Source organism: Rhipicephalus microplus, chromosome 3 (assembly GCF_043290135.1).
Source record: "Rhipicephalus microplus isolate Deutch F79 chromosome 3, USDA_Rmic, whole genome shotgun sequence".
Taxonomy (NCBI): Eukaryota; Metazoa; Arthropoda; class Arachnida; order Ixodida; family Ixodidae; genus Rhipicephalus; species Rhipicephalus microplus.
In genome coordinates this window covers 221,699,092-221,720,463 of record NC_134702.1, presented here as the reverse complement: position 1 = coordinate 221,720,463, position 21,372 = coordinate 221,699,092, and the positions used below count along the sequence as shown (strand labels likewise).

Here is a 21,372-nt window from a genome sequence, read left to right as displayed (position 1 = left end):
GTGGAGTAACAGTGTGAATGCTTTTTTTTTGTTTTTATCTTTCAGTGGGTGTCACTATAGGTGGTGTCTAGCATCATCTACTGTAACGGCGTACTCATATTCAGGAACTTTAGTCATCGGAACGAAGATGTGCCACTGGGCGTCGATGTGGTTTCGAGCACGTCAAACGGTGCTGTTGCGTCCAAACAACAATAGGCGTTGTGCAATCTTTCGTTTCTTAGTTCACACTAAGCACTCAAGTACTTTTACAAAGACACGTTTGACTTTCATGTCACACCGACTCTCATGATGGAAGGCTCAGGCGTATATATTTCTTTCAACACATGTGAAGCCGCTGTCGCCGCGGAACGCCGATGCCAATGAACAGTTTTGGCGTTTCTTGACGCAACAAAGGCATTTTTATTATTATACATTTATAAGCATATTCTATCTCGGTAACCAGGTAAGCGAAGTGACCGAAAGACAGAGAATTCGACGCATAAGCAATGTAGTCAACAGGAGCCCACACAATACCAGTGGTTTCTGACTACAGACAGGTATGCGGATTCTGTTCCTACTTGTGTAGTACTATGGGGCCTATAGTAAAAAGTGTCTCGCTGGCGCTGGTCTAATCTCTGTTAGAGGGTGGTTTATTTTGAGAATACGTTGTAAAAGTGACAATGAACAAAACTCACCAAAAGCTGTCATTCTTGTCAGTTTGTCCAAGGCAGCTTTCGTTATGCTGTAGGCCGTAAGGTTGCGAACCTGTAAGAAATGGAGTATCAATCACAATTTTGAATAATTAAAATAAATCCTCCAAAGTAACCTTATTGTGATCGCGCTCGACAAAGGTCGAGCGATTGAGTCGTTAATGAGGTGGCCGGTATTTTTTATGAAGGTGAAACATCTTGAAGCCCGTGTATTTGGGATACCTCAATACCCAAAGAGGTCCTCATTTCTCTAATTTCGGCACTCGGGATAGCCACGTCATAGACTTGAGACATGAAATCAGAATTTCTTTTCAATAATAAATTTCAAATATGAATATGAGGAAGAGGAGGGAAAGGCACAACTGTTCACCAGACGTAAGACCTTCCGGTTTCCTGTCCCACACTGCAAGATGCAAATAAGAGAGCTTCACTGGCGTAGCCAGAACGTGGCGAACCAATGTCGCACCAGCCTGCACCCCCTCCCTCCAACAGTCACCTCATAAAATATGTTATTCATCATTCAATGCAGAGCGCTAAATAATGATGCAAAACATCTGGCCGCCCAGAACTTCTCATCAAGTAGGGGCACAGCAAGACAACAGAAAATAAAATCACGCCTACACCCCTTGTTAGCACGTAAAAAAATTACATTCGTTTGAAGATCGCGGTCGTGTTCCACGCACGTTGTTGTGTTGACAAGTACAGGGTACTGACGATCTCAGGTGCACATAGTTCTTTTGTAAGCATTAACACAGTGCGAGTAGTTCGCGAAAGCAACATATTCCTTGAACCATGCCATGTTTCTTTTGCCTCGCAAACCTACGTGCACACCTGTAAAATTGACGTCATGAATATTGTGGCAGTAAAGCGATGTGATCTAGAGGCAGGGCACAGAAGGATGAAAACTCCAGGGCTGGGCAGTATCTTGGGCGGTATCTGTACACTAGGAACGAAGAATAAAATAAGAAAACTCTGTTGCCAGTTAGGCCAAGAGAAATCAGGTGCCTTTTTCTACCCTCTAAAACCACTCATTTATTTATACCTTCCCAGTCAATAAATCCAGCAGGCCGTGTTTGGTGAGTTTTTCCCGTTGACACCATAGCGGGAATTCACACACGGTTTCTTGCGTATACGGCCGGTCTGGTGTATACGGCCATTATCTGATGTGACACAGACTGGTGTGTTTTGGTAAAACCCGTGGTAAGAACCAAGCTGGTGTGTTGTTGTTTTACGGGTCATGTGTATTCTTGTATTTACGTATTTAAATGCATTGTCGATGAAACCATGCACTTTTACATGCCAATGGGCAAAAACAGCAGGCTCGCACAGTAGGACTGAAAATGAATTCTCTGCTTATTTTTTTCGCCTCGTCTCAGCTGGATCTTTGTGTTGACCTGCGTTGCTTTCTTTTCCACAAGGTTCCAGGCAACACTGCAGGACATGGAAAAGACGAACAGTTAAATAACGTTAAATATGTTTGTTGCAGATTTGTGCTCTTACATTTAGGAACAAAATTAACAGCACGCAAATATTCAAACATACGAATATTTTTCTCTTAGTACTTGCTATTTGTTTATTTTTCACCAAAATTTTTACTATTAAAACTTCCCGAAGACAAGAGTCAATGCTCATTTCATTGCGGCCCCTTCAGATTTATCTAATGCTTTGTCTCAGTACTTTTTTATCTTGCGGCAAAGCTGCCTTTCAAGCTATAGTAGCAATTTCTTTAAGGCGAGAAAGTGCTGCTTCCAACATGGAGATGCACTGTGGCCTTACAGTCACTTCTTCATCTTTGTTATTATGCTTCACCAATTCATGGGCTACGCTATGGGCGTAATAAAATTGACTCATGAAAGCGCTGGTTAAAACCTGCATTGCAGGGGTGGAAGCTTTATTTTTTGTTTCAGACCAAACGGTCCGAAAAAATGTACGAACATTCTCACTCTCTGAAGTTTCAGGTTTTATTATACAAAGACATCTTCACAAGAGATCAGAAATTTCAAACTAGAAAAAAGCACGCCCTTGTCCACCAACTCAGAAGGAACTCACAGAAGTTCTGTCTCTGTGTGTGTGGGGGGGGGGGGGGGGGACCTTTCAAGTGTACACTGCTACTGACACAACATCGGTTTCACACAAAATATGATAAATAAATACAATCCGGTCTGCAATGCCTTATACTTGATAAAACAAGGAAGCACCTTCCCATCAAACCTTCCCTAACCTAGCCAAAAAAAAAACAATGCCCATTTCTATCCCGTATTATTGTGCTGAGGAATTATTATCGGGCTGAGGAGCTTTTCGTCAGTAACTTCACTTCTAAGTATTTAAAAATATTCAACAAACGTTCAAAAATATTTGATTCACACTCACACTTAAAATTAGAATTGTTTTGAATACAAAGTTGTGCCATTCGCACAGCTCTAAAAAACAGAGATTTATTTATGTTCAATAAGAAATGTCTATCGCTGAATTACGGCAGTTGATTAGGCTCGCTAATGCACTAGCAGTAAGTGTACACTTGAAAAAAAATCTTATCTGCTCCTCATACAGATTAAGCAACTGAGCAACTCATTTTTAAATGTAGGACTATCATTCAAACAAATCCTGACTTAGGGAAGGCTCACACATCATGAAACAGCAACGGCTGGAATATCAGTACAATGATGGATAGCTGTTGAGGTTTTCTTCGCGCAGACTACTGCAGACAATGGAAAATATGCAACAGATTGATGCCACATAAGTTTCAGCAATACCAAATAATTTCTGTGTGCAAATAATGACAAAAGAAAAATAACACTGCATCTCAGCATTTAATTCACCCATCAGGTATGTACAGCATCAGCTCCACACCACCACCTCGCCTCGACTTGCTACGACTGATGCTAACGCCGCCAAATCTTGCAAACGATTTACTTACTGCAACAAATATTAGATGGAGCACAGGTCAATTTCTCCAGTAAGCTTCCAGTTCACTTCTGCCTAACTTGAGGATCGAAAACATAATTTCCAGGTTTGTTTTTGCCACATTTTGCTCTTGGAAACTTTCTTTTGAGCCGAAAAAATTTATTGCCAACGCTTATCTCAACAACGAACCATTGTGTGTGACAACACATGCACCTTTGTAGTTTAAAATTGCAGCTGCTGGTAAAAAAAAATTGTGTATTAGGAAAACGGAGGAAACTCACAATTATAGCGCTTGTAAATATTTCACAATAAATAAAACTGAAGTGTGCTGACCAAGCAGTTCGTCTTATATACAAATCTATTACATCGTTCAAGCAGCAACTGCAATTTTGAAACCGAATGTTGTGTTACTGTCACACACAATGGTTAATTTCGTAGACAAACATATGGCAACGAATTTGATGAGGTACGCGAAACGTTGCCATAGGCGACGCATGGCAAAAAGAACCTGCCAAGTGAGTGCGTTAAACCCACCAGTCAGACAGACGTGGAACAAAAATTTAGTATCGAAATCGACCCCCGTCCATCTATACTATAAGGCGCAGTGAACACGCAGTGCCTAACACTTGGCAGCACTGCCTTCAGTCAAATTAAGTTAAGACGCTGCATCGAAGCATCCAAGTTAAGTGTGCCGATGACTGGAAACTCTGTGGCTGGAAATATGCTTTGCAGCTGTGCTCGTAAACAGGGCACTGTAGTCGCCAAAGTGGAAACAGCTTATAAAACGCATGCATGACAAAACATACATTCCGCGGAAATGAGCAAGCTTCCTCACTACCCTCTCTATGCTTCTTCTTGTGGAGGCAATTGCGGCTGTGCAGGCTCATGGCCGCCTTCTGCCGCAAACCAAAGCCAAGAGTTTCTGTGAAGCTCCTATGCCTGTCGTACCAGCCTCTGTCTACCTCATTGTGATGGTAGACCACTTGACCAAATGGAAGTCCTTGGAACTCTCATCGGCTGACTCTAGGCGGCCCTTGAGGGCATCACACCATTAGCTAGGGCAATCTGCGCACATACAAACTGAAAATTATTTCACAATAAAACAGCAAACCAGCACTGATCGCTTCATACCGATGACTGAAACGATGTGCTGAGTTTCATCAGCTCTTAATTACACTTTGAGCTGAAATACATGCAGTAGAATCGCATAAATTTATCCTCAAGTGGACAATAAAAGAATGAACTGAAGGGCTGTAAAAAAGGCCAAACAAAAATGTAGTGCTGAAACCAACAAAATTTACTTTCCCTTCATACTCTTGAAAACAAAGTGTGCAACGTTTCCTGGAGGATTCACTTACTTGAGATAAGCAGCTAAAGCCTCTAGAGCACCTGTAGTGTCAAATCCACATAATGAATGTGGCGCCACCATGGACAAGGCTTGGCAAAAAAGGCCTCACCTATAGTAATAACTTTACCCAGTTTAGCCAGTATCAATGAGCGATAACACAATCCCGTAGGAAAGCAGGACGAGTTTCGAACTTTAAGGAAGATGTGGAACTTTTTTCTGCCAAACTTGTCATTGTGGAATAAGCGCTGCCTGGTTGCATTGGAAGAGAATACCGCTTTGAAAATGGCAGTGACCAAATTCAGTTATGCCTCGGTGTGTGTAGCGAGAGGTATCGTTATTCTTAATGGAGAAATTTAGCTGGAATCCCGAACAGCTTCGCGAACAAAGCCTTGGAGAGAAAATGGCTGGCAGGCTGCAACCACGGAGATGCTGCGTATGCTCACTTAATCGCACTATTGTTTTAAAATCAGTTCTCTGCACAGCTACGCTTTTCGAGGAGTGCGGCTCGTTCTTTGTCTGTGTCGTTAGCTCGCTGCCGATTTGTGGTTTTGTTCCGACGTTCATGGCTCCTTTAAGCCCATGGCTCCGACTCACTAATATCTTCCGATGATTCCGACCGAGCCGCCACTTCTACATTTATACGATGCAATGCCAGCCCCACCTCTGTTTGGTCTGAACAACACAATAGAGTTCAACACACACGCACAAGGTTTGCTTTCACTCACCAATTCAGTCGCAATGTGGTTTGCTTCTCATGCCAGGTGACGCGGTGTGTGGTGCAACCACCGAATGCAGCGAAATGACGGTAATGTAGCCAGTTTATCTACCGCTACAAAACTCTGAAATTAATATGCATAGTCAAATGGGAGTACTTTACGGTCTCACTAAGAACGATAATGTTTAGAGCCTCAAAGTGTTACAGCCTTGGTCTGTGTAACGAGAAGTACAGGCAGTGACATTGACGGTGGCAGTGATGGTGAGAGTCCTAATATCTTTTTTTTTTTGGCTGGCATACGCTGATCATATTGTTTGAGAAGATTAGGCAATGGTGAAAAAGGGGTGTTGTGAACACACAGGGGAGCTTGCAAATTTGAGTTGGAAACACTTCACTAGCAGACAACTGCTAATGAACAAACTCTTCGAGAAACATTTATATTCACACAGAGCAAAATAATGTATGAGTGGTACCAAACAAACTAAAAGCTAGCAACCTTCTGGCTTCGCAGGTCGCATGCTTCTTTCGAGCTATTTCTCAAGCGTGAGCCCTGTGGTGCAGCGAATTGAAGAACATCATGTCGGCTTTCTAATGATACTTATATCATGTATGCTTATGCTCTTCCAACTAGACGCAGGCACTATATTAAGACCAGTTTTGCAGAGACTATTATGTTAAAATACAGTTTTTTCTTCCGCTATATTGTTGACCAGAATGGCCTATATGGCTTATTTCTTTCTTTTTGTACTTAGTTATGCTTAGAATGTGACAATATTTGTTCTGTTGAAGAAATCGTGGCGTTATCGTTATTTTTTTATAATGTATTTATGACCGAACTCCTTATTTGCTCTGAACTAGGCCGCAGTACTTCGAAATAATTTGTTATAATAACCAGTCACTCGCAACTGTCGCTTTCATTCCATTTTGGACAATACACGTGACCAAGAACTGTGGTATTCGACAAGTCACCAGAATACTGTCGTAGGTTTACTTCGATTGAAAAAGCTTCGCAAATCATTGTTTCACGAATTTGCACACTGCGCAAAGCATAGCATCCTCTGACATGCCTCTCTCGGGTCGACGGTAGCTCGGTGAAAGCACATGCTATTGAATATGCAGTTGCAGAACAGCGCACACAAAGCTTCGCGTTTGCCTTGCGCATGCGTTCGGCACAAACCTCTCGTGGGCTCTCTTCACATGACGCTCTAAAATATAGACCTGCAGGCTTTGCGTACGATATTTTGCACGCAGGTTACATGTAGCTAGCGGTCAGCAAGCGCTCTGGCACATGACCTAGTTAGTTAAACATGGTGTGGTTGAGCATATCGCAAGTACAAGGGGGCGGCGGGTATTTTAGGACGTGGCAAGCGAGAAAAGGTATTAAACACACGCACACAATACGCGGACCATGTAAGGAAGAATTGAGAATTTACATCTTCTGTCCTATGCAGAAGTACGGTGTCGCTGCGGCATTGTTTGGTTTTCTCATCGGTACCTGAAAGCACTGTTGGCGTCGTCAGGGGTGAAGTCATCAGCGTCCTTGTGGATCAATCATCGTCGCACTAAGGTGGCCACTACAAACACATGCTCTTCGCACTTATAACCCTATTTATCTTGTTAAACTGGTATATTATGCATAAGAACTGCTTCTCAGTAACAGTTGACTAGCGAGCGACCGTTCACGTACACAAGATTCTTGATGAAAGCCATTAAGAAGAAAATACATTAGTGTTGCTAACAGAGTCGTAAAAGTGAAAGATTCGCCGCCAAGAAAAGGTATACTAGCATTAAACTTTCTTAGAATATCAACTTTGCTGTTTCATTTGAAGGAACCGGTACTCTAAACAAGAAGTATAGCAGTAACAAGTGTAAAAACACTATCAATAATTTATTATCTTGTCACATTTTTTTAGTATAATCAGTTTCGGTTTTAAACGACATTCTCGGGTGTATTTCGTCACCGGCGTAGACGTCGGCATCGATTTCATGCCCCGTATATGTATACGTATCTATATATATGAAAACGCAAAAAAAGAATAAAAATCCCAGAAAAAAGACTCCAGCGTGCGGAATCGAACGTGGTACCTCCGCGCAATGAATGCCAGGGGCTAACCACTGAGCCACCGAGAGGTCCTTCTTCAAGATTCAAACATCAAGCTATTGATATCTACCACTTACTGCTTTTGGCGCGCATCTTAGGAAAGAAGTATTGTGTTTTCAGCATTATCAGCAAGATGGCGTGGTGAGTGCGCGGTGTTACACATTTCTGACGCGTATACTTTTGAGCCACGTAGAAAATGGCTGAGGGGGAGTGTACGCTCTATCACGCGCCCTTATCTTGCAGTTGGGAGAATCGCACGTCTTGTCTAGCCTTTCAGTACCGTCAGAACGATTCTGTTGTAGTTACCGGGCGCACAAATGTCACTGCAATCGTCGCACAGCCTCGGTTTGCGAAAAGGGCACGCTTTTCAGACGCAGCGAAGTAACAACTAAGATGCTTATTCACGTTAATCTGTATCTTTGAGTACGTTTTGCGCGTCCTTTCGGCGTGAGAAATGCGGGGAACGTTCCATCTGCTTGTGATTCTGCGCGTCACCTTTCAATTTGTTGCTATCGCGCTCATTGCTTTACCTTTGCGGCAAAGCTGGGACTTTTTATCAGAGCGCTAAGGATTGCCACCATAATTTAGAAGTATTTCTCCAGTAATAAGTTAAGCCAGCGAGATCGCCCTGGTGCCTCATTCAAATGAGGCGCCAGCAGAAAGAGCTCTAATGCGTGCGTGTCGGGCCTTTTAAGTACAACTTCAGCTTTCCGCTCAATATTCTACTTAAAAAAAACAAGTTATTCCAAGCAGTCCGGTTATTTCTCACGCAATGTGACAAAAAAAAAACAAAAAATCTGCCCCGTATCTGCATGTCGATTTCATCGAAAGAGGACACTCCTGCGTGCGGAGAGAGCGAACAAAACATTTATTTGGTGTTCTGCGCAAGAAAATTGGCAAATGGTATTCTGGAGGCGCTGCGTTAGAGTTCCTCGAGCAGGCAGTGGAGGCGAACAATGCATCAAGTCACGCCACACGTGAGACATGAGCGTCATCTGGCGGTTTTCTTAGAAAACAAAGCGCGTGGCTCTGAAACGGGTGTGCGCGCCCATCTCAGAGGTGACAAGGTGTTTAACGCAAGATGACGTGTAGGTGCCACTATCGTCTCGTCTTAGCAAAGCGTTGGAAACACTCGCCTTTTCGTGCGAGCATGATCAGCGCAGCGTGATAAGCACTACGATCCTTAAAATTTCTTTTGTACGCCTTTTCTAGTAAAAGCCGTACATGCACAGTGTATACGGGTTATTATGGTGCCCCAGACATGCGCAATAATTGCTTTTTATTGACAATTGCACAAGTATGAGCACTCAATCTTGAGCAACATTGATGGGCACTGCGGATAGCGTCAGCAACTTCAAGTACCCGATGTGGTTAAAAGTGGACAAACAGACAAGTGTATGGACAGACAGACAGACAGACAGACAGACAGACAGATCAAAATTTTTGCGCCGAAGTTCCCCAAGAAAGGCTATCGTCTTTAAAACTTTTAAATGTTATCACGCCTGGATCGGAACATGTGCAATGCAGAGTCAGGTACGCGGCAGCAGCGCGCCAACAGACTCAGCCATTGCAACACGATGTGTTTGTGCAATAACAGCACATGTACGATTGAACGACCAAATACTGCTATTTGAGTGATATAGCATGGTGTGTGTTTGTGTGCGTGTGTGTGTGTGTGTGTGTGTTTATACGTGCGTGCGTGCGCGGGTGTTATTTTTTGTTGCGTCAGTACCATGCACCTGTTGAAGTGATGGGCCCGGGCCCGTGTATATGTTGTACAGTCATTGTAGTCGACGCCTACTGACTCATCATCAAAATTGCTCTGCATTATGTGTGAAGCCAGAAAAAGAATACTCTGCTACCCTTGATGCCACTTAGGTGTGTTCTATTAGGTGTGTTCGACCAGAAAGGCCTGGCACTAATGATCTCGGAGTGCCGTTCAGTTCATGCATGAATTCCAGTTGGCGCAGTTTTCTGTACGACGCACAGGATTATGCAAAACATCGTTGATACACGGTGGATTAGCTGATGCTACTACCTTTTGAACTGCGGTAATAAATGAGGAAGTGAACATTCAGCAGATCTTATTGGCTGGGAAAGTATATTGGTTCGATATATAATCATTTGATGATCAAGAGTTCATCTGGTGAAAGCGGCATGAGGAGTACGTACATGCGTCTTATCTTTTCTTATGCAAGTCACGGGTTCATACTTCCGCAGCCATCTTGGATTGCATGGTGCGCGACCTATAGGCCATGGGCATTGCGAATAGGCCCTGGATCTTGATCTCCAAGGTAATGCCGGTAGTCAATTTCTCCGGTGCGTTTTAGTAATAGGAATTCGCAGCGTGTTCGTTAGTTAAACGTAGACTGTTGGTCTAAGTCCAAACGTAGTCTACTGTCTCTCCCTGTCGCTGCCAGTGTAAGCGTTAGCGCTCGCTGCTTGGTATCTCCACATGGTTCCCCTCAGCTGGAGATGACATATTACAGTGAAAGCTGTTATGAGATCGCTTTTCGGGTCCCGCGCTGTAATTGTACGTCACCGCCGCCGGTGTCCGCAACCACATCGCGTGAAACTGAAAAAAAAAACTTGCACCAATGACACAGCCACTGATTTATGCCGGTGCTTGTAACTCGTTGTCAAACTTGCCTTAGTGAGGGATTACCTAGCAACAATGGCATAGTCGGGCTCCAACCAGGGTACGCCAGGCACCAGCCCCGTATTCTTCCGCTGTGCTACACTGGTGCTTGTGAAATGTTGTCAAACTTGCCTTAGACAGGATTGATTTGAATCGCATTAATACGACTTATAAAGCGTTTTACAACAGCAAAAAACAAGTCGTCGCACGGTGCGATTAGCGTAACGAGTGGTCTGTCCAATGCTCCAAACCAACAAAAAAGCTTGATCTGTGGCGCATACCACTTCAGCCATAATTACTCATTGTCGTCAAAACTTCATGAACAATCGGCACAAATTTCCTAGCAAGTGTTCAGCTGACACCACGCTTCTCAGAAGAATGATGAAACATTTCGAATGCTGGCCTACTGCCCAATAGTTTATTATTAATGCCCTAGTGTGTACCGAGCAAGTGTGCTTGCAGTAGCTACGCATTGAGTGTTTGAAAAGGCTCTGAAAAGTCGCTCTTTCCGCTTTCGCTGTTGGTGTGCTGCGCCTACCGCGCGGGCCTGGCGTTTTTTTCTGTGTGTGCACTCGTGGAGAGAACTGTCGATGTGGTAATTCGTAATAAGCATGCCTGGCGTACACATCACAAAACTACGATATGAGAGACGCCACAGTAGAAGGTTCATGATGTTTCGAACACCTTGGGTTTTCAACCTGCGACCACATCTAAGTTCAGAGGACTCAATCATTTTAGCCTCCACCGAAAATGCAGTGGCTGCAGCCTTGGTTTGATTCCGCGACCTTAGGGTTAGCAGTCGAGCACCATAAACCCTCGGCCACCACGGCAGGGTGGCATGGTGATTTAAAGCTGTAGACTGGACGGGGAGACACGCTTCTAATTTAACACTGGTGTGTGACAAAAATAAATGCACTGTGGTAAGTGTTACGGTTCCCAATACATTTCCCGACGCTGTATATCGCAGCGGCATAGGTACTTCACAGTGGCGTTTATTCTCTTGTTCGCATTGCTCAATGGCACAGAAGAGTTTCGCTGCATCACGCCAACGAACAAACCCAACTGCCACACACACGTAGGCACCAAAGAACCGTCATCAGTACAGAAAACATGAAGCTGCCCACGCACACGATCACATACAAAAACACGCATGAAAGCCCATGGGCACGCTTGAATTCTCATGGAACCACTTTGTAACACTAAATGTTGTCTGCTTTCTTGTCAGGAATAGTGACGTGCAAACGAAAACAACGGAAAGAACTGTTAACTTATCCTTGACGCGCTCAACCATTGGTGGTGACGAGACGCCGGCTGCACCTTGTTTTTTTTATGTAGCTGTCATGCATAAGCACAAGGAAAATACAGGTGGATCGATGCTCCACTGTTCCCAGAGCGTTCACGTGAGACGTAACTGACACTGATCTGCTTTTTTTGTTGTTTTTTGCATTTGTGAACATTCCGCTGCCAGTGTGAATTATTCAGCGCAGCAATACAAACTTAGAGCCGCGCTGAATATTTGTCTGACCTATTATACATTTCAGTGTCATCTCCCGTTAAACACTGTTCTCCGAATGCTTTACTTAAAAAACAATTGTGTTCGTACTTGGTTACCTGCTAGATATATATTTTGTTCCAGCAATAAGTTTTAGGCCAATTTTTTTCCTGCACTTAGGTTACTGTTTGTTTCAACTGACGTCTTTGCAATATTGTAGCTGTGTACTGTTACTTAAGCATTTATTTCTATGCAGTTTTAAAGGGGAGCACCTCTCGCATCCTTGTTCTTTTGCACCTCATGTAGCTGTACATTTTTATGTAGTGTGTTCCTTTTTTTACTTTAAAAGAACGCTCAAAACTTGAGATCTTAAGTAGGGGAGAGTCGGGAGGATTGGAACACTTTTCCGAAATGTATTTTTATTTTCTTTATTTTGAACACAAAACGAGGTTCGCTACTGTAAGATATGTGGCCAGATAAACAACTCTCATGGCCTTAGAAATTCAGAGAGACATTCATTAGCGTCCGCATGATCCCAGAACGTAAACCATGGCGTCGTCTTTTCCCAACAGTGAATTGACACTCAAACTAGAGTTGTGCATGGGCTCGGGGTAGCCCGAAAGCACGAGCCCAATTCTTCCCGTGGGCTGGGCTCGGATAGCCCGATATCTTTTCACCTCGGGCGCGGGCAAGGCTCGGGCCTCTATAAATGCCCAAAATAAAGCCAAAAACAAAGACGATGTGCCGAAATTCTTGTTGTTCACGTGTGCTTTCTTTGTAGAGAAAAAGTACACTTTTTGTGAAGAAAAATATTCGCTTTGTCGTAGTTCTCGTACTTTCGGTGCTAATCAGCGGAAATTCACGGCTTTTAATACTAAAGGCTGAGGGAACAGGACAGATATGCTCTTGACATGGGACTTCCCAAACGAGAAGAAAATTGACGAGAATGTGACGACGGCTAGCATTCACGATGGCTGGCATAACCAAGAGAAAGTTAGCGAGTACTTGCGTACTGAATCACTAAGCACGTGCTCGAAATAAGAATTTTTTGAGTTTTGGAAAGGGAAAGAAAAGAACTATCCGAAACCTCCCAAACTTGCAAGAGAGATCTTGGCGCCTCCAGCTACAAGTGCCAGCAGCGAGCGCAACTTCTGTGCTGCACGATACGTAATGCAGGAACGACGCACTTGATTGAAACCTGGGGTGCTATTCTGGACATTTTCGAATTCCACCATGTTGTCGGATTCCACCATTGATCGATGCTAATTGGCAAATTGAGCTGCTACGAACTCTTTGGCCTAAAATGCCGCCATTACTAACTTTGACAGTATGGCGGAATTAAACAATGTCCTGAATAGCACTTCCGGATTGATAAACAACCTTTTGCTTGCGCATGATAACTTGTGAACGGTTTTGAACTCAGTCTCGACTTTTATCAACAACTGAAAAACAAGAAAGCTACAGGGATGGACGGCACGCTTTTCTCAAGAAATGTATTTTCGTTTTTCTGTTGGCATGAGGTTTATTACTCCGTGCATCTAGTCGGGCCAGGTCGGGTGGGGCCGGGCTTTCGGTATGAAATGCCCAGCCGGGCCTAGGTGGCGATTCCGCTATGCTCCATCTGGCCGGACTGGCCCACATCCGGCAAGCATCGGGCTTGGGTCCAGCCGGGCCGCGAAATAGTGGCCCGTACACATGTCTAACCTAAACTTTGTTGATGATGAGGGTTCTATGCTCCCCTTGAACTTCCATTCGATTTTTTATGGCAGCCAGTGCGTTATCGTTTCAAGTTCTCATTTCCTTTTATTTCGCATTGTTCATGTTGATGTCTTCACAAGCCTTTCGGCTCAGCTTTTTCCGTCGCACATACTAGATGCTTGACGACACCTGCATCCCGAGCATACTTTTCTACGCCTGCAATTCTTTGCTAGATGACCTTTAGTAGTGCATCTAAAGCATCTCCTGTCGACACAGAGAAGTTTCATCTTCTCTGATAGCGGTAAGTTCATGCTACATGAATCCGTCGGGTGCTGCTTTGATTTATGAAAATTGCAGCTGCATTTTGTAGGACCAGCACTAGGTTGACAGTAGAGCACTGATGCTCTTGTGGTCGCGTTGTGGAAATGATGCCTTTTTCGCTCAAATACGCTGTTTCGTCGCACGCTAAGTCACCCTCCTCGAGGTTTTCCAGTTGGTTTCAAAGTGAAGGAGACGTTCAAGTTCTGTGGCATCCTGAGCGTTTTTCGTTCGTTCATGGTGGGTCGCACAGGAATGATGGTAAGCAACGGCAATGTCATGCAGCAAAGACCTCAGAAAAGCGTCACATAACATTTATGAAAAAGCTAAAGCCCAGTGCCTTAAGAGCCCACGTATAATGGAGCACTTGATCGCAGAGCTTGCGCGGCTGCACCACTGCCCGAGAAAACCGTACGAAAGTGAGCCTTGACAGCCTCGTGAAGCATTTTTATTTAGAGGGCTTCTTGCCACCAAAATGTCTTTTCAACATTTTTAACGCATCTTCGTCAGATGCTTCGGTAGTAAGAAGCCCTGCCATGATTCCCACCACGTCTCCTTTCAAGAAGAGCCTTAAATAATGAAATTTTTCTGTTGTGGTCAAATTTCCTGTCCTGTTGCTAAGCTGGTAGAATTGTCCCCAGAACGGGTTACACGCGCACAAATCACCTGCGAAATAAATATTTGTCAGCTTGTACAAATGAGATCCAGGCCTTTCAGCAGGAGACTTAGCCGTCTGCTCGTCACGAACTTCGACTGGTGGTAAAACCACAGATGTATCGCCATGCTATCAGCGCTTACTCTGAAGCTCGAATATTCGGAATGTGTTATCTTCATATTCGACAAGGTTGGTGCACTCCACTTCGCACTCCACTCCATCAAATTTAAAACAGGATTGCAGACGCCTTGGGCTCCCGATAGATTTTAATGCAGGCAGCTTTATTATGAGATTTGATACTGGCACGGTACCTAAATCTTTGTGAGGAGACATGTTAAAACTGGAGCTCTCTATTTGTTTCGCAGGAACTCAACACCAAGAAAATAATTATCATTGCTTTTGACTCTACTAGTTTAACAGATGTCCCATTTTTTTACGAATCCTGACATGAACAAAATCACCTCTTGTAACATGAACAGGTTTATTTGGCCATTACAGTTCAGAATCATTGGGCTTCTCATTAACAAAACCTAACTTGTTACTGTCAGAATCGTGAAAGACAACGGCCACAGTCTCTTCCTAACTTTAAAGTTTTTGAAAGTTGGTACGCCAGTGAGCGAACTTGAATCCTCGTAAGTCCGTAATGCATTTTGCTAGCCTTCAGAAGATATTCCTGCATGACCACGGCATCATTTGCGATGAAAAACCTTTCGCAAACCATGTGGGACTTGAACAAGATGTTATATTGGTCACCGCTATCCTCGTGCTTCTGGCTGCTCGGCCAATTGCCGATTTTCGTATCTCCAGAGCTTCTGTTACTTCGCTCATACTTTTCCTTTGGTCGCACACTGACCGCGCAGCATGAAGTGTCAAACTGTGCGATGCATGAGCATTATGAAAATCTTTTGTTTTTTATACACTCTGGTATCTTTCTGAAAACTGAAATGAGCGATAACTTGCAAATGCAAACATTTACGCAGGCGATTCACGCTCAACTTTTTCTCACCAAATTTAATGAGCGCAGTTCACCGTACTGCTGCTGTAGCTGACTGTTCGCGCTTATCCCACACAACTAAACAACGTAAATGTAGCTAAAGTTTTCTAACGCAGCAAGATCAATATTTATGACGTCTTCTTTGTACAGGCCTTGTTAGCATCGATTGTATTTAGTATACAAAATTATACAAATGTAGGAAGTTATACAAAATGTATACAAAATTAAATGGTGCTTACCGTCACGGTTGATGCCACACTGGAAATATTGACAATGGTACCTGTAAAGTTACGAAATGAAATGAATAAAATGGTATGGTATAGAGAGCGCGTGTAAAGAGTCCGCCATCATAGAAACTGTATGGAATGTGCTGTCTTCCAGGGACATACCTCAGTGAGTATAGAAAGTGCTAACAGCAGCGTTATATTGATGCCTCGGGTGTACTGTCTTAATAGAACGATACAATTTTGAGAAACAATGAAGTGGAGGGCTCCGGAAATTTCACCAGAATTGCCTAGCACAAGAAAAAAAACACAGCACACAAGCCGTACACACAACAAAAAATCGCTACTTACACCCACGTGTGCCTCTTTGGTGTGCTGCTTTTTTTCGTGAGCTTAGTAATTCGTCTGAATATGCATAAAATTGGCCATCAAAGTCCACAAATTTTGACCTGCTGGTGCTTTTAATGTGTAAGGATATCGCGGAGCACACGGCCCTTGGCAAAATACGAGCGCCACCACCGCGATGGAGCCCCTGACTTTCGAGTGAGCAGCCGAGCATCGTAAGTGCCACAACACAACGGCGGACGTGAACTTGCACCTATATATGTAACGCATTAGTCAACTGTTTGGCGGGGACTGTTGGTCTGCCCGTCAAAGTTAAGAAATATTATGTTCAGCAATTTTCAGGTAAGGGTCTCTCAAGATGCTGAAAAGATTGCGTGAGGAGATTTCAAAAACCTGTGGACACTGGGGAATAGAAAGTTGTTAGGAAAGCAGCCTTCATTGTTGTGTAGGTAACCCTAGTGTACGAGCTCGAATTGCAGGCAATAGTGACAGTGACTATCTCCCAGTGCGCATAATTGTGTTATACTCGTTCGGTTACATATTACTATGCGCTATTCAGCAGTAGGAAAGTAACACTTATGAATATCACTTCATGTGCCTGAAGTGAGCACGCAATGAAGAAGTTTTGTTTTACCAGTGCCTTTTTTCCGTGTCTTGTTATTGTGTACATTTTCAGTTTGACTAGCTCATTTATGTTGTTCCAATAAAGAGAGCTGTCACGTGCCCGTTATTCCTTTCTGAATACTCTTTATGCCATTTTCGCCAAGCATGGTAGTACGAGCCCTCTAAAGTCTGATTTACGGCTGTTTTTTGTGTACTCACTGCTCCATCGAGCGTTTTAGAAGCGGAAAATAAACCGTGATTGAAATTTTGATCGATCGATAGGTGGCGATGAGGCAAACCTGCAAGACATAACCAGTGGCTACTGACATGAGAGGCATGGCAGCCACATCAAACTTCAACCGTGTGGGCTAATTTGTACCAGGTTCGGGTGAGGTGGCAGGTTCTTATGCTCAAGTTCTTAATTTTAATTCTAAACAATTGACATCCCTCCGCCAATAAAAAGGAACGTTAAGGTCAAAATACGCCTACCCATAGAACGAAAACGTTCGGTGGAGGCCCTGCAGATTTATTTATTTTTATTTCATAATACCCCTAAAGGCCCCCGAAGGGGTATTACATAGGGGTACGGACACATGAAACAAATCTTTGTACGCATATACAATGTAAAATCAATACTATACAAAATAATAAAAGCGAGCTAAATACAAACAACAACAACAACAAAAACCAGATACTTTGGAAAAAAGAAAAATAAGTAGAAATAGAATATTGAATAATGTAAACATATATTAAGGGCACTAACAAATACTGTATACAAGGAAAAAAATAAAACGACGGCATAATCTCAAGATACAAAAGTTCGCAATGAACACATAAATAATACAAATAAAGCGTGTACAATGGTCGTGAAAAACATAACACATGATAACAAGAAAATTAAACAATGATGTACATATGAAGAAGCTTAATGAGAGTACGCGCGGTGGATATCTAGTCGGAAATGTTGAGTAAAGGTTCGTGAAATGTTGTGAAATCTGCTTGAGTGGCAATGTGGGATGGCAACTTATTCCATGCAACTATTGTTCGAGGAATGAAGAAATTACCATAATGAGCTGAGCGACAAGTTATACGTTTTATTTTGAAGATATGGTCTGTGCGTGGAAAAACTACTGTTGGTGCTTCGAAGTTAGGAGACAAACTTTTTAACATTTTGTCATTAATGCCATTGTGATCAGATGCCGAAGAAGTTTTAAGTTTATTTAGTAAACAAGAAATTCCTTCCTCACTAATGATTACTTCAATCATAGATACGTTGATGAGATTGACAAGGGAGGGTGATGATGTGGTGTCTTCATGTGTAAATACGGATGAAAAAGCGTTATTCAATAGATCCGCACACTTGCAGTGGTAAACCATATCGCCGTGCTCATTAACAAGTGTTATGGCAGGGTAGTTCTTCGGGTTTATACACGCCAGAAACGCTGAGAATTGTTAGTGAGCATGGAATACAAGTCATGAGCAAAGAAATGTCGTTTTGATGAATTTAAGAGTAATTGATCTTGCTTATCGCAGACCTTGTAACGGTGCCAGGAATCGGAGAGGCGGTCCTTATCCGCTGAACGATATAAACGCTTTTTCTTATTGTAAAGGCGTCAAAGCTTAGTGGTAAACCAGGGTGTTGGCGGAGTGCAGACTACTTTTGTTAGAGGGACGAAACGATTGATTAGGTCAGTGAGAGTGGTTTTAAACATTAACCAGTTATGTTCAATGGTTTGAGATTGATAATTATTAAGTAAATCTAAAGAAAAAACATGACGCTCAGAGTTTATACTGTCGAAATCAGCTCTATTATAGCATTGGATATATTTATCAGAGCACTGGCGTCTTGGAAGGGAAAGTGTAAGACTACCTGTTATGAAGTCATGATCAGAAAGCCCATCTTGATGAGATAGGTCAGAGCACACTTCCAAATCATTGGTTTATAGAAGATATAAAATATTGGCTGATGTAGCCGAAGATCGCGTGGGACGCGTGACAAGTTGTGTTAAAGAAAAATCGAGACATGACTGCAAAAATCTATGAGCTTCCGATAGGTAGGTTGTTGTGGAAAGGTTAGCCCAATCGATATCGGGAAATTAAAATCCCCAAATATTAGAAGTACAGAATTAGGAAAACGAGTAGTAATAAATACAAGAAGCCGTTGGAATTCCTGAGAAAACGTCTTCTCCATGTCAGGTGGTCGATAAATGGCACCAATGATTGTGAGACCTGCTTTATGTTTTATTGAAATCCAAACACACTCCAAAAAAGTGTCGAGGAGAACACGTGCGGCGAAAGGATTTTTTTGCACTGCTACCAAAACGCCACCACCTATTTGATTCAACCTGTCGCACCTAAAGAAGTTAAACGAAGTCCAACTATCCCGAATGCAGTTATCAGTGCAGTATCGGTGAGCCACGTTTCAGTAAGTATCACTAAGGAGGCTGAACATGAGTCAATCGCGGACGATAGTGGTACTGTTTTCGAGAGGACAATTCTTATGTTAGTGTACAGGAATGGAATAGGGCCTTGAGCGTCATTCCTCCCTGATAAGCGTCGAGTGGACGGAAAGTTGGTGCGATTACATGACACTGGTCATTCTGTGGCTTTTTTTGACACTCGCGTCACGCATTTAAGATCGTTGTCCCATATATAAACGTCATCATTTACAAACAACTTGTTGAACACGAGTCACACACGATCACCGTCTTTTCGGATTGTTTTTGAAAATTGTAGAAGGTTGCGCCGCTTGTTTCGCACAGTTTCAGTGTAGTCACGTGATATGCTAAACAGTTTGTCTTTTAGTTTGTAACCATAGCCAAGTATTGCCTCAACTTCTCTGTCATTAAAACATTTTGCAATAATTGGTCGCTTTTTACTGTCAGTAAAGCGGCCTAGCCTGTGCGCTCTTGCTACTGAGGATATTTTCAAACCAAGATTGTTTTCACAAAATTCCCGAACCAGGCGTTCAGACGTTTCCCATCTTTTATTCTGCTCAGAGTCAGAAAGCCCGTAAAACAGTAAGTTGCACCTGTGGGAGCGGTTCTCCAAATCATCAACCTTGTCTTCTATTTTAGACATACTCGTTTTATGTGTTGTCAGAGAGTGCGCATTAGCCTCCCCCGACAAAGATTCTGAAGTTATCTTACGCTCGAACTGATCGAATTGATTCTGCAGTTTAGAAAGCCGCTCTTTGCAGATAAGTGCGACTTTTTCAGAAGCATCGGACTGAATTTTGGCTTCCAGTTCCAAGACACGCCGAGTAAATTGTTCAAGTTCACTTTTTAGGCCGATATGAATTCGTAGTACCTTGTTAACAGTTTCTAGAATACCTATACTGCTCGAATCTAGTCTCTGAACAGTGTTGAATACAAAGTCAAGCTTTTCTTCTCGAGATTTACGCGTGGGGCCCGGGTTTGCCTCGACATCTCCCCCAAGCTGCAATAGGCGCCACAGATGCGTAACACAATCACAAAAACACTTCACTGAGTTGGGTGGCCACGATACCGCTAATAAAAACACATCGTTGTCGCGAAAAGACTATGCATCATTTAAACTAACCTGCGGAAGCATGAAAAGTGATCGTGGCATCCCCACAGTTGCGGTGTCGTGGCCCGAAGTGCTGTCAAAGTGGGTGTCCTTAAGTACTGTGCTTTCTGTAGGTAAGGTTATATGTTGCCAGCCGGGTAACGCAGTCGTATCCACAATAGGTGGTTGACATGGTGGCGGGCTCAAAGATAGGCCGCGTGTCGAGCGTATTCGTTTCAGCGCGGCGTCCTCATTGGGCTCGGTATTTTCCGAAGGATAATCAAGGCACTGCAGTACGACCGCCGACTATAGACCAAAAGCCACCAACAACACCACCTGTGGAAGCATGAAAAGTGAGCGTGGCATAGCTAATTATAGCTAGCTAGTTACTTTTACTAGGAACGACTTTTACTAGCTATGACTAGCTACACCGCTGCAAACCTAGTCACCAGGTTTGCAGCGGTCTTCATATTCTTCGACGCTTTGCGACATCGTACTGACGACATCACGAGACATCGTTGTTATTTACCACTGTACTTATGCCACAGAATGTGCTACGCATCATGCTGTTAATCCTTTGAAACTTGGCGGTCTATTGAAGCTGCTTTCAGTTGAAGTATCCCAGATGAGAGTGACTACGTGGACAGCAGCGAACGCGGCAGCGGTGATCAGCCAGCCTGAAGCCACAATTACAACCAGCCAACTTTATCTGCTCTTCTGACTGACTCATCTTCCTATTTTCATGGTGTCGGAGAAATCAATGTGTTCTGCACATCAAAGCAGCTCCCAACAGAAGCGTGTCCTATGACATTTCACGAGCACAGGTGAAACAAGTGCTCTACAGCAATAAACGGCGCTTCACGCGTTCGACGATACTCCACTGGGCGCGTGACTGCTCTCTCGCTCGAACTGCAAGTGCCGGACGATACTCCACTGGGCACGTGACTGCTCTCTTGCTCGAAGTGCAAGGGTTGACATGCTTCAAGTATCCGTGACTCAGAAAAAATTGCTAAGAACTCGTACAGATGTGTTATAACATACAGTGCAAGCAAACTAAATTCATATGCAACTGCGAAGAAAGATTCAAGGAATGTGGAACCAAAGAAGTCATCAGCAGTTC

The 21,372-nt window shown here is 43.3% G+C and overlaps 1 protein-coding gene across 2 annotated transcripts in view; it reads right to left on the bottom strand.

The window, feature by feature from the left end:
- Nucleotides 1–21,372, bottom strand: part of LOC119167374 (3-oxoacyl-[acyl-carrier-protein] reductase FabG-like) — a 151,473-nt gene that overhangs the window by 49,148 nt on the left and 80,953 nt on the right. For both annotated transcript variants that reach the window (XM_075888633.1, XM_075888632.1), the window contains exons 5-6: nt 15,792–15,832; nt 675–744 (exon numbers count right to left, since the gene is read on the bottom strand). In XM_075888633.1, the coding sequence (XP_075744748.1) occupies nt 675–744; nt 15,792–15,832 (111 nt within the window). The remainder of the gene's footprint in view (nt 1–674; nt 745–15,791; nt 15,833–21,372) is intronic.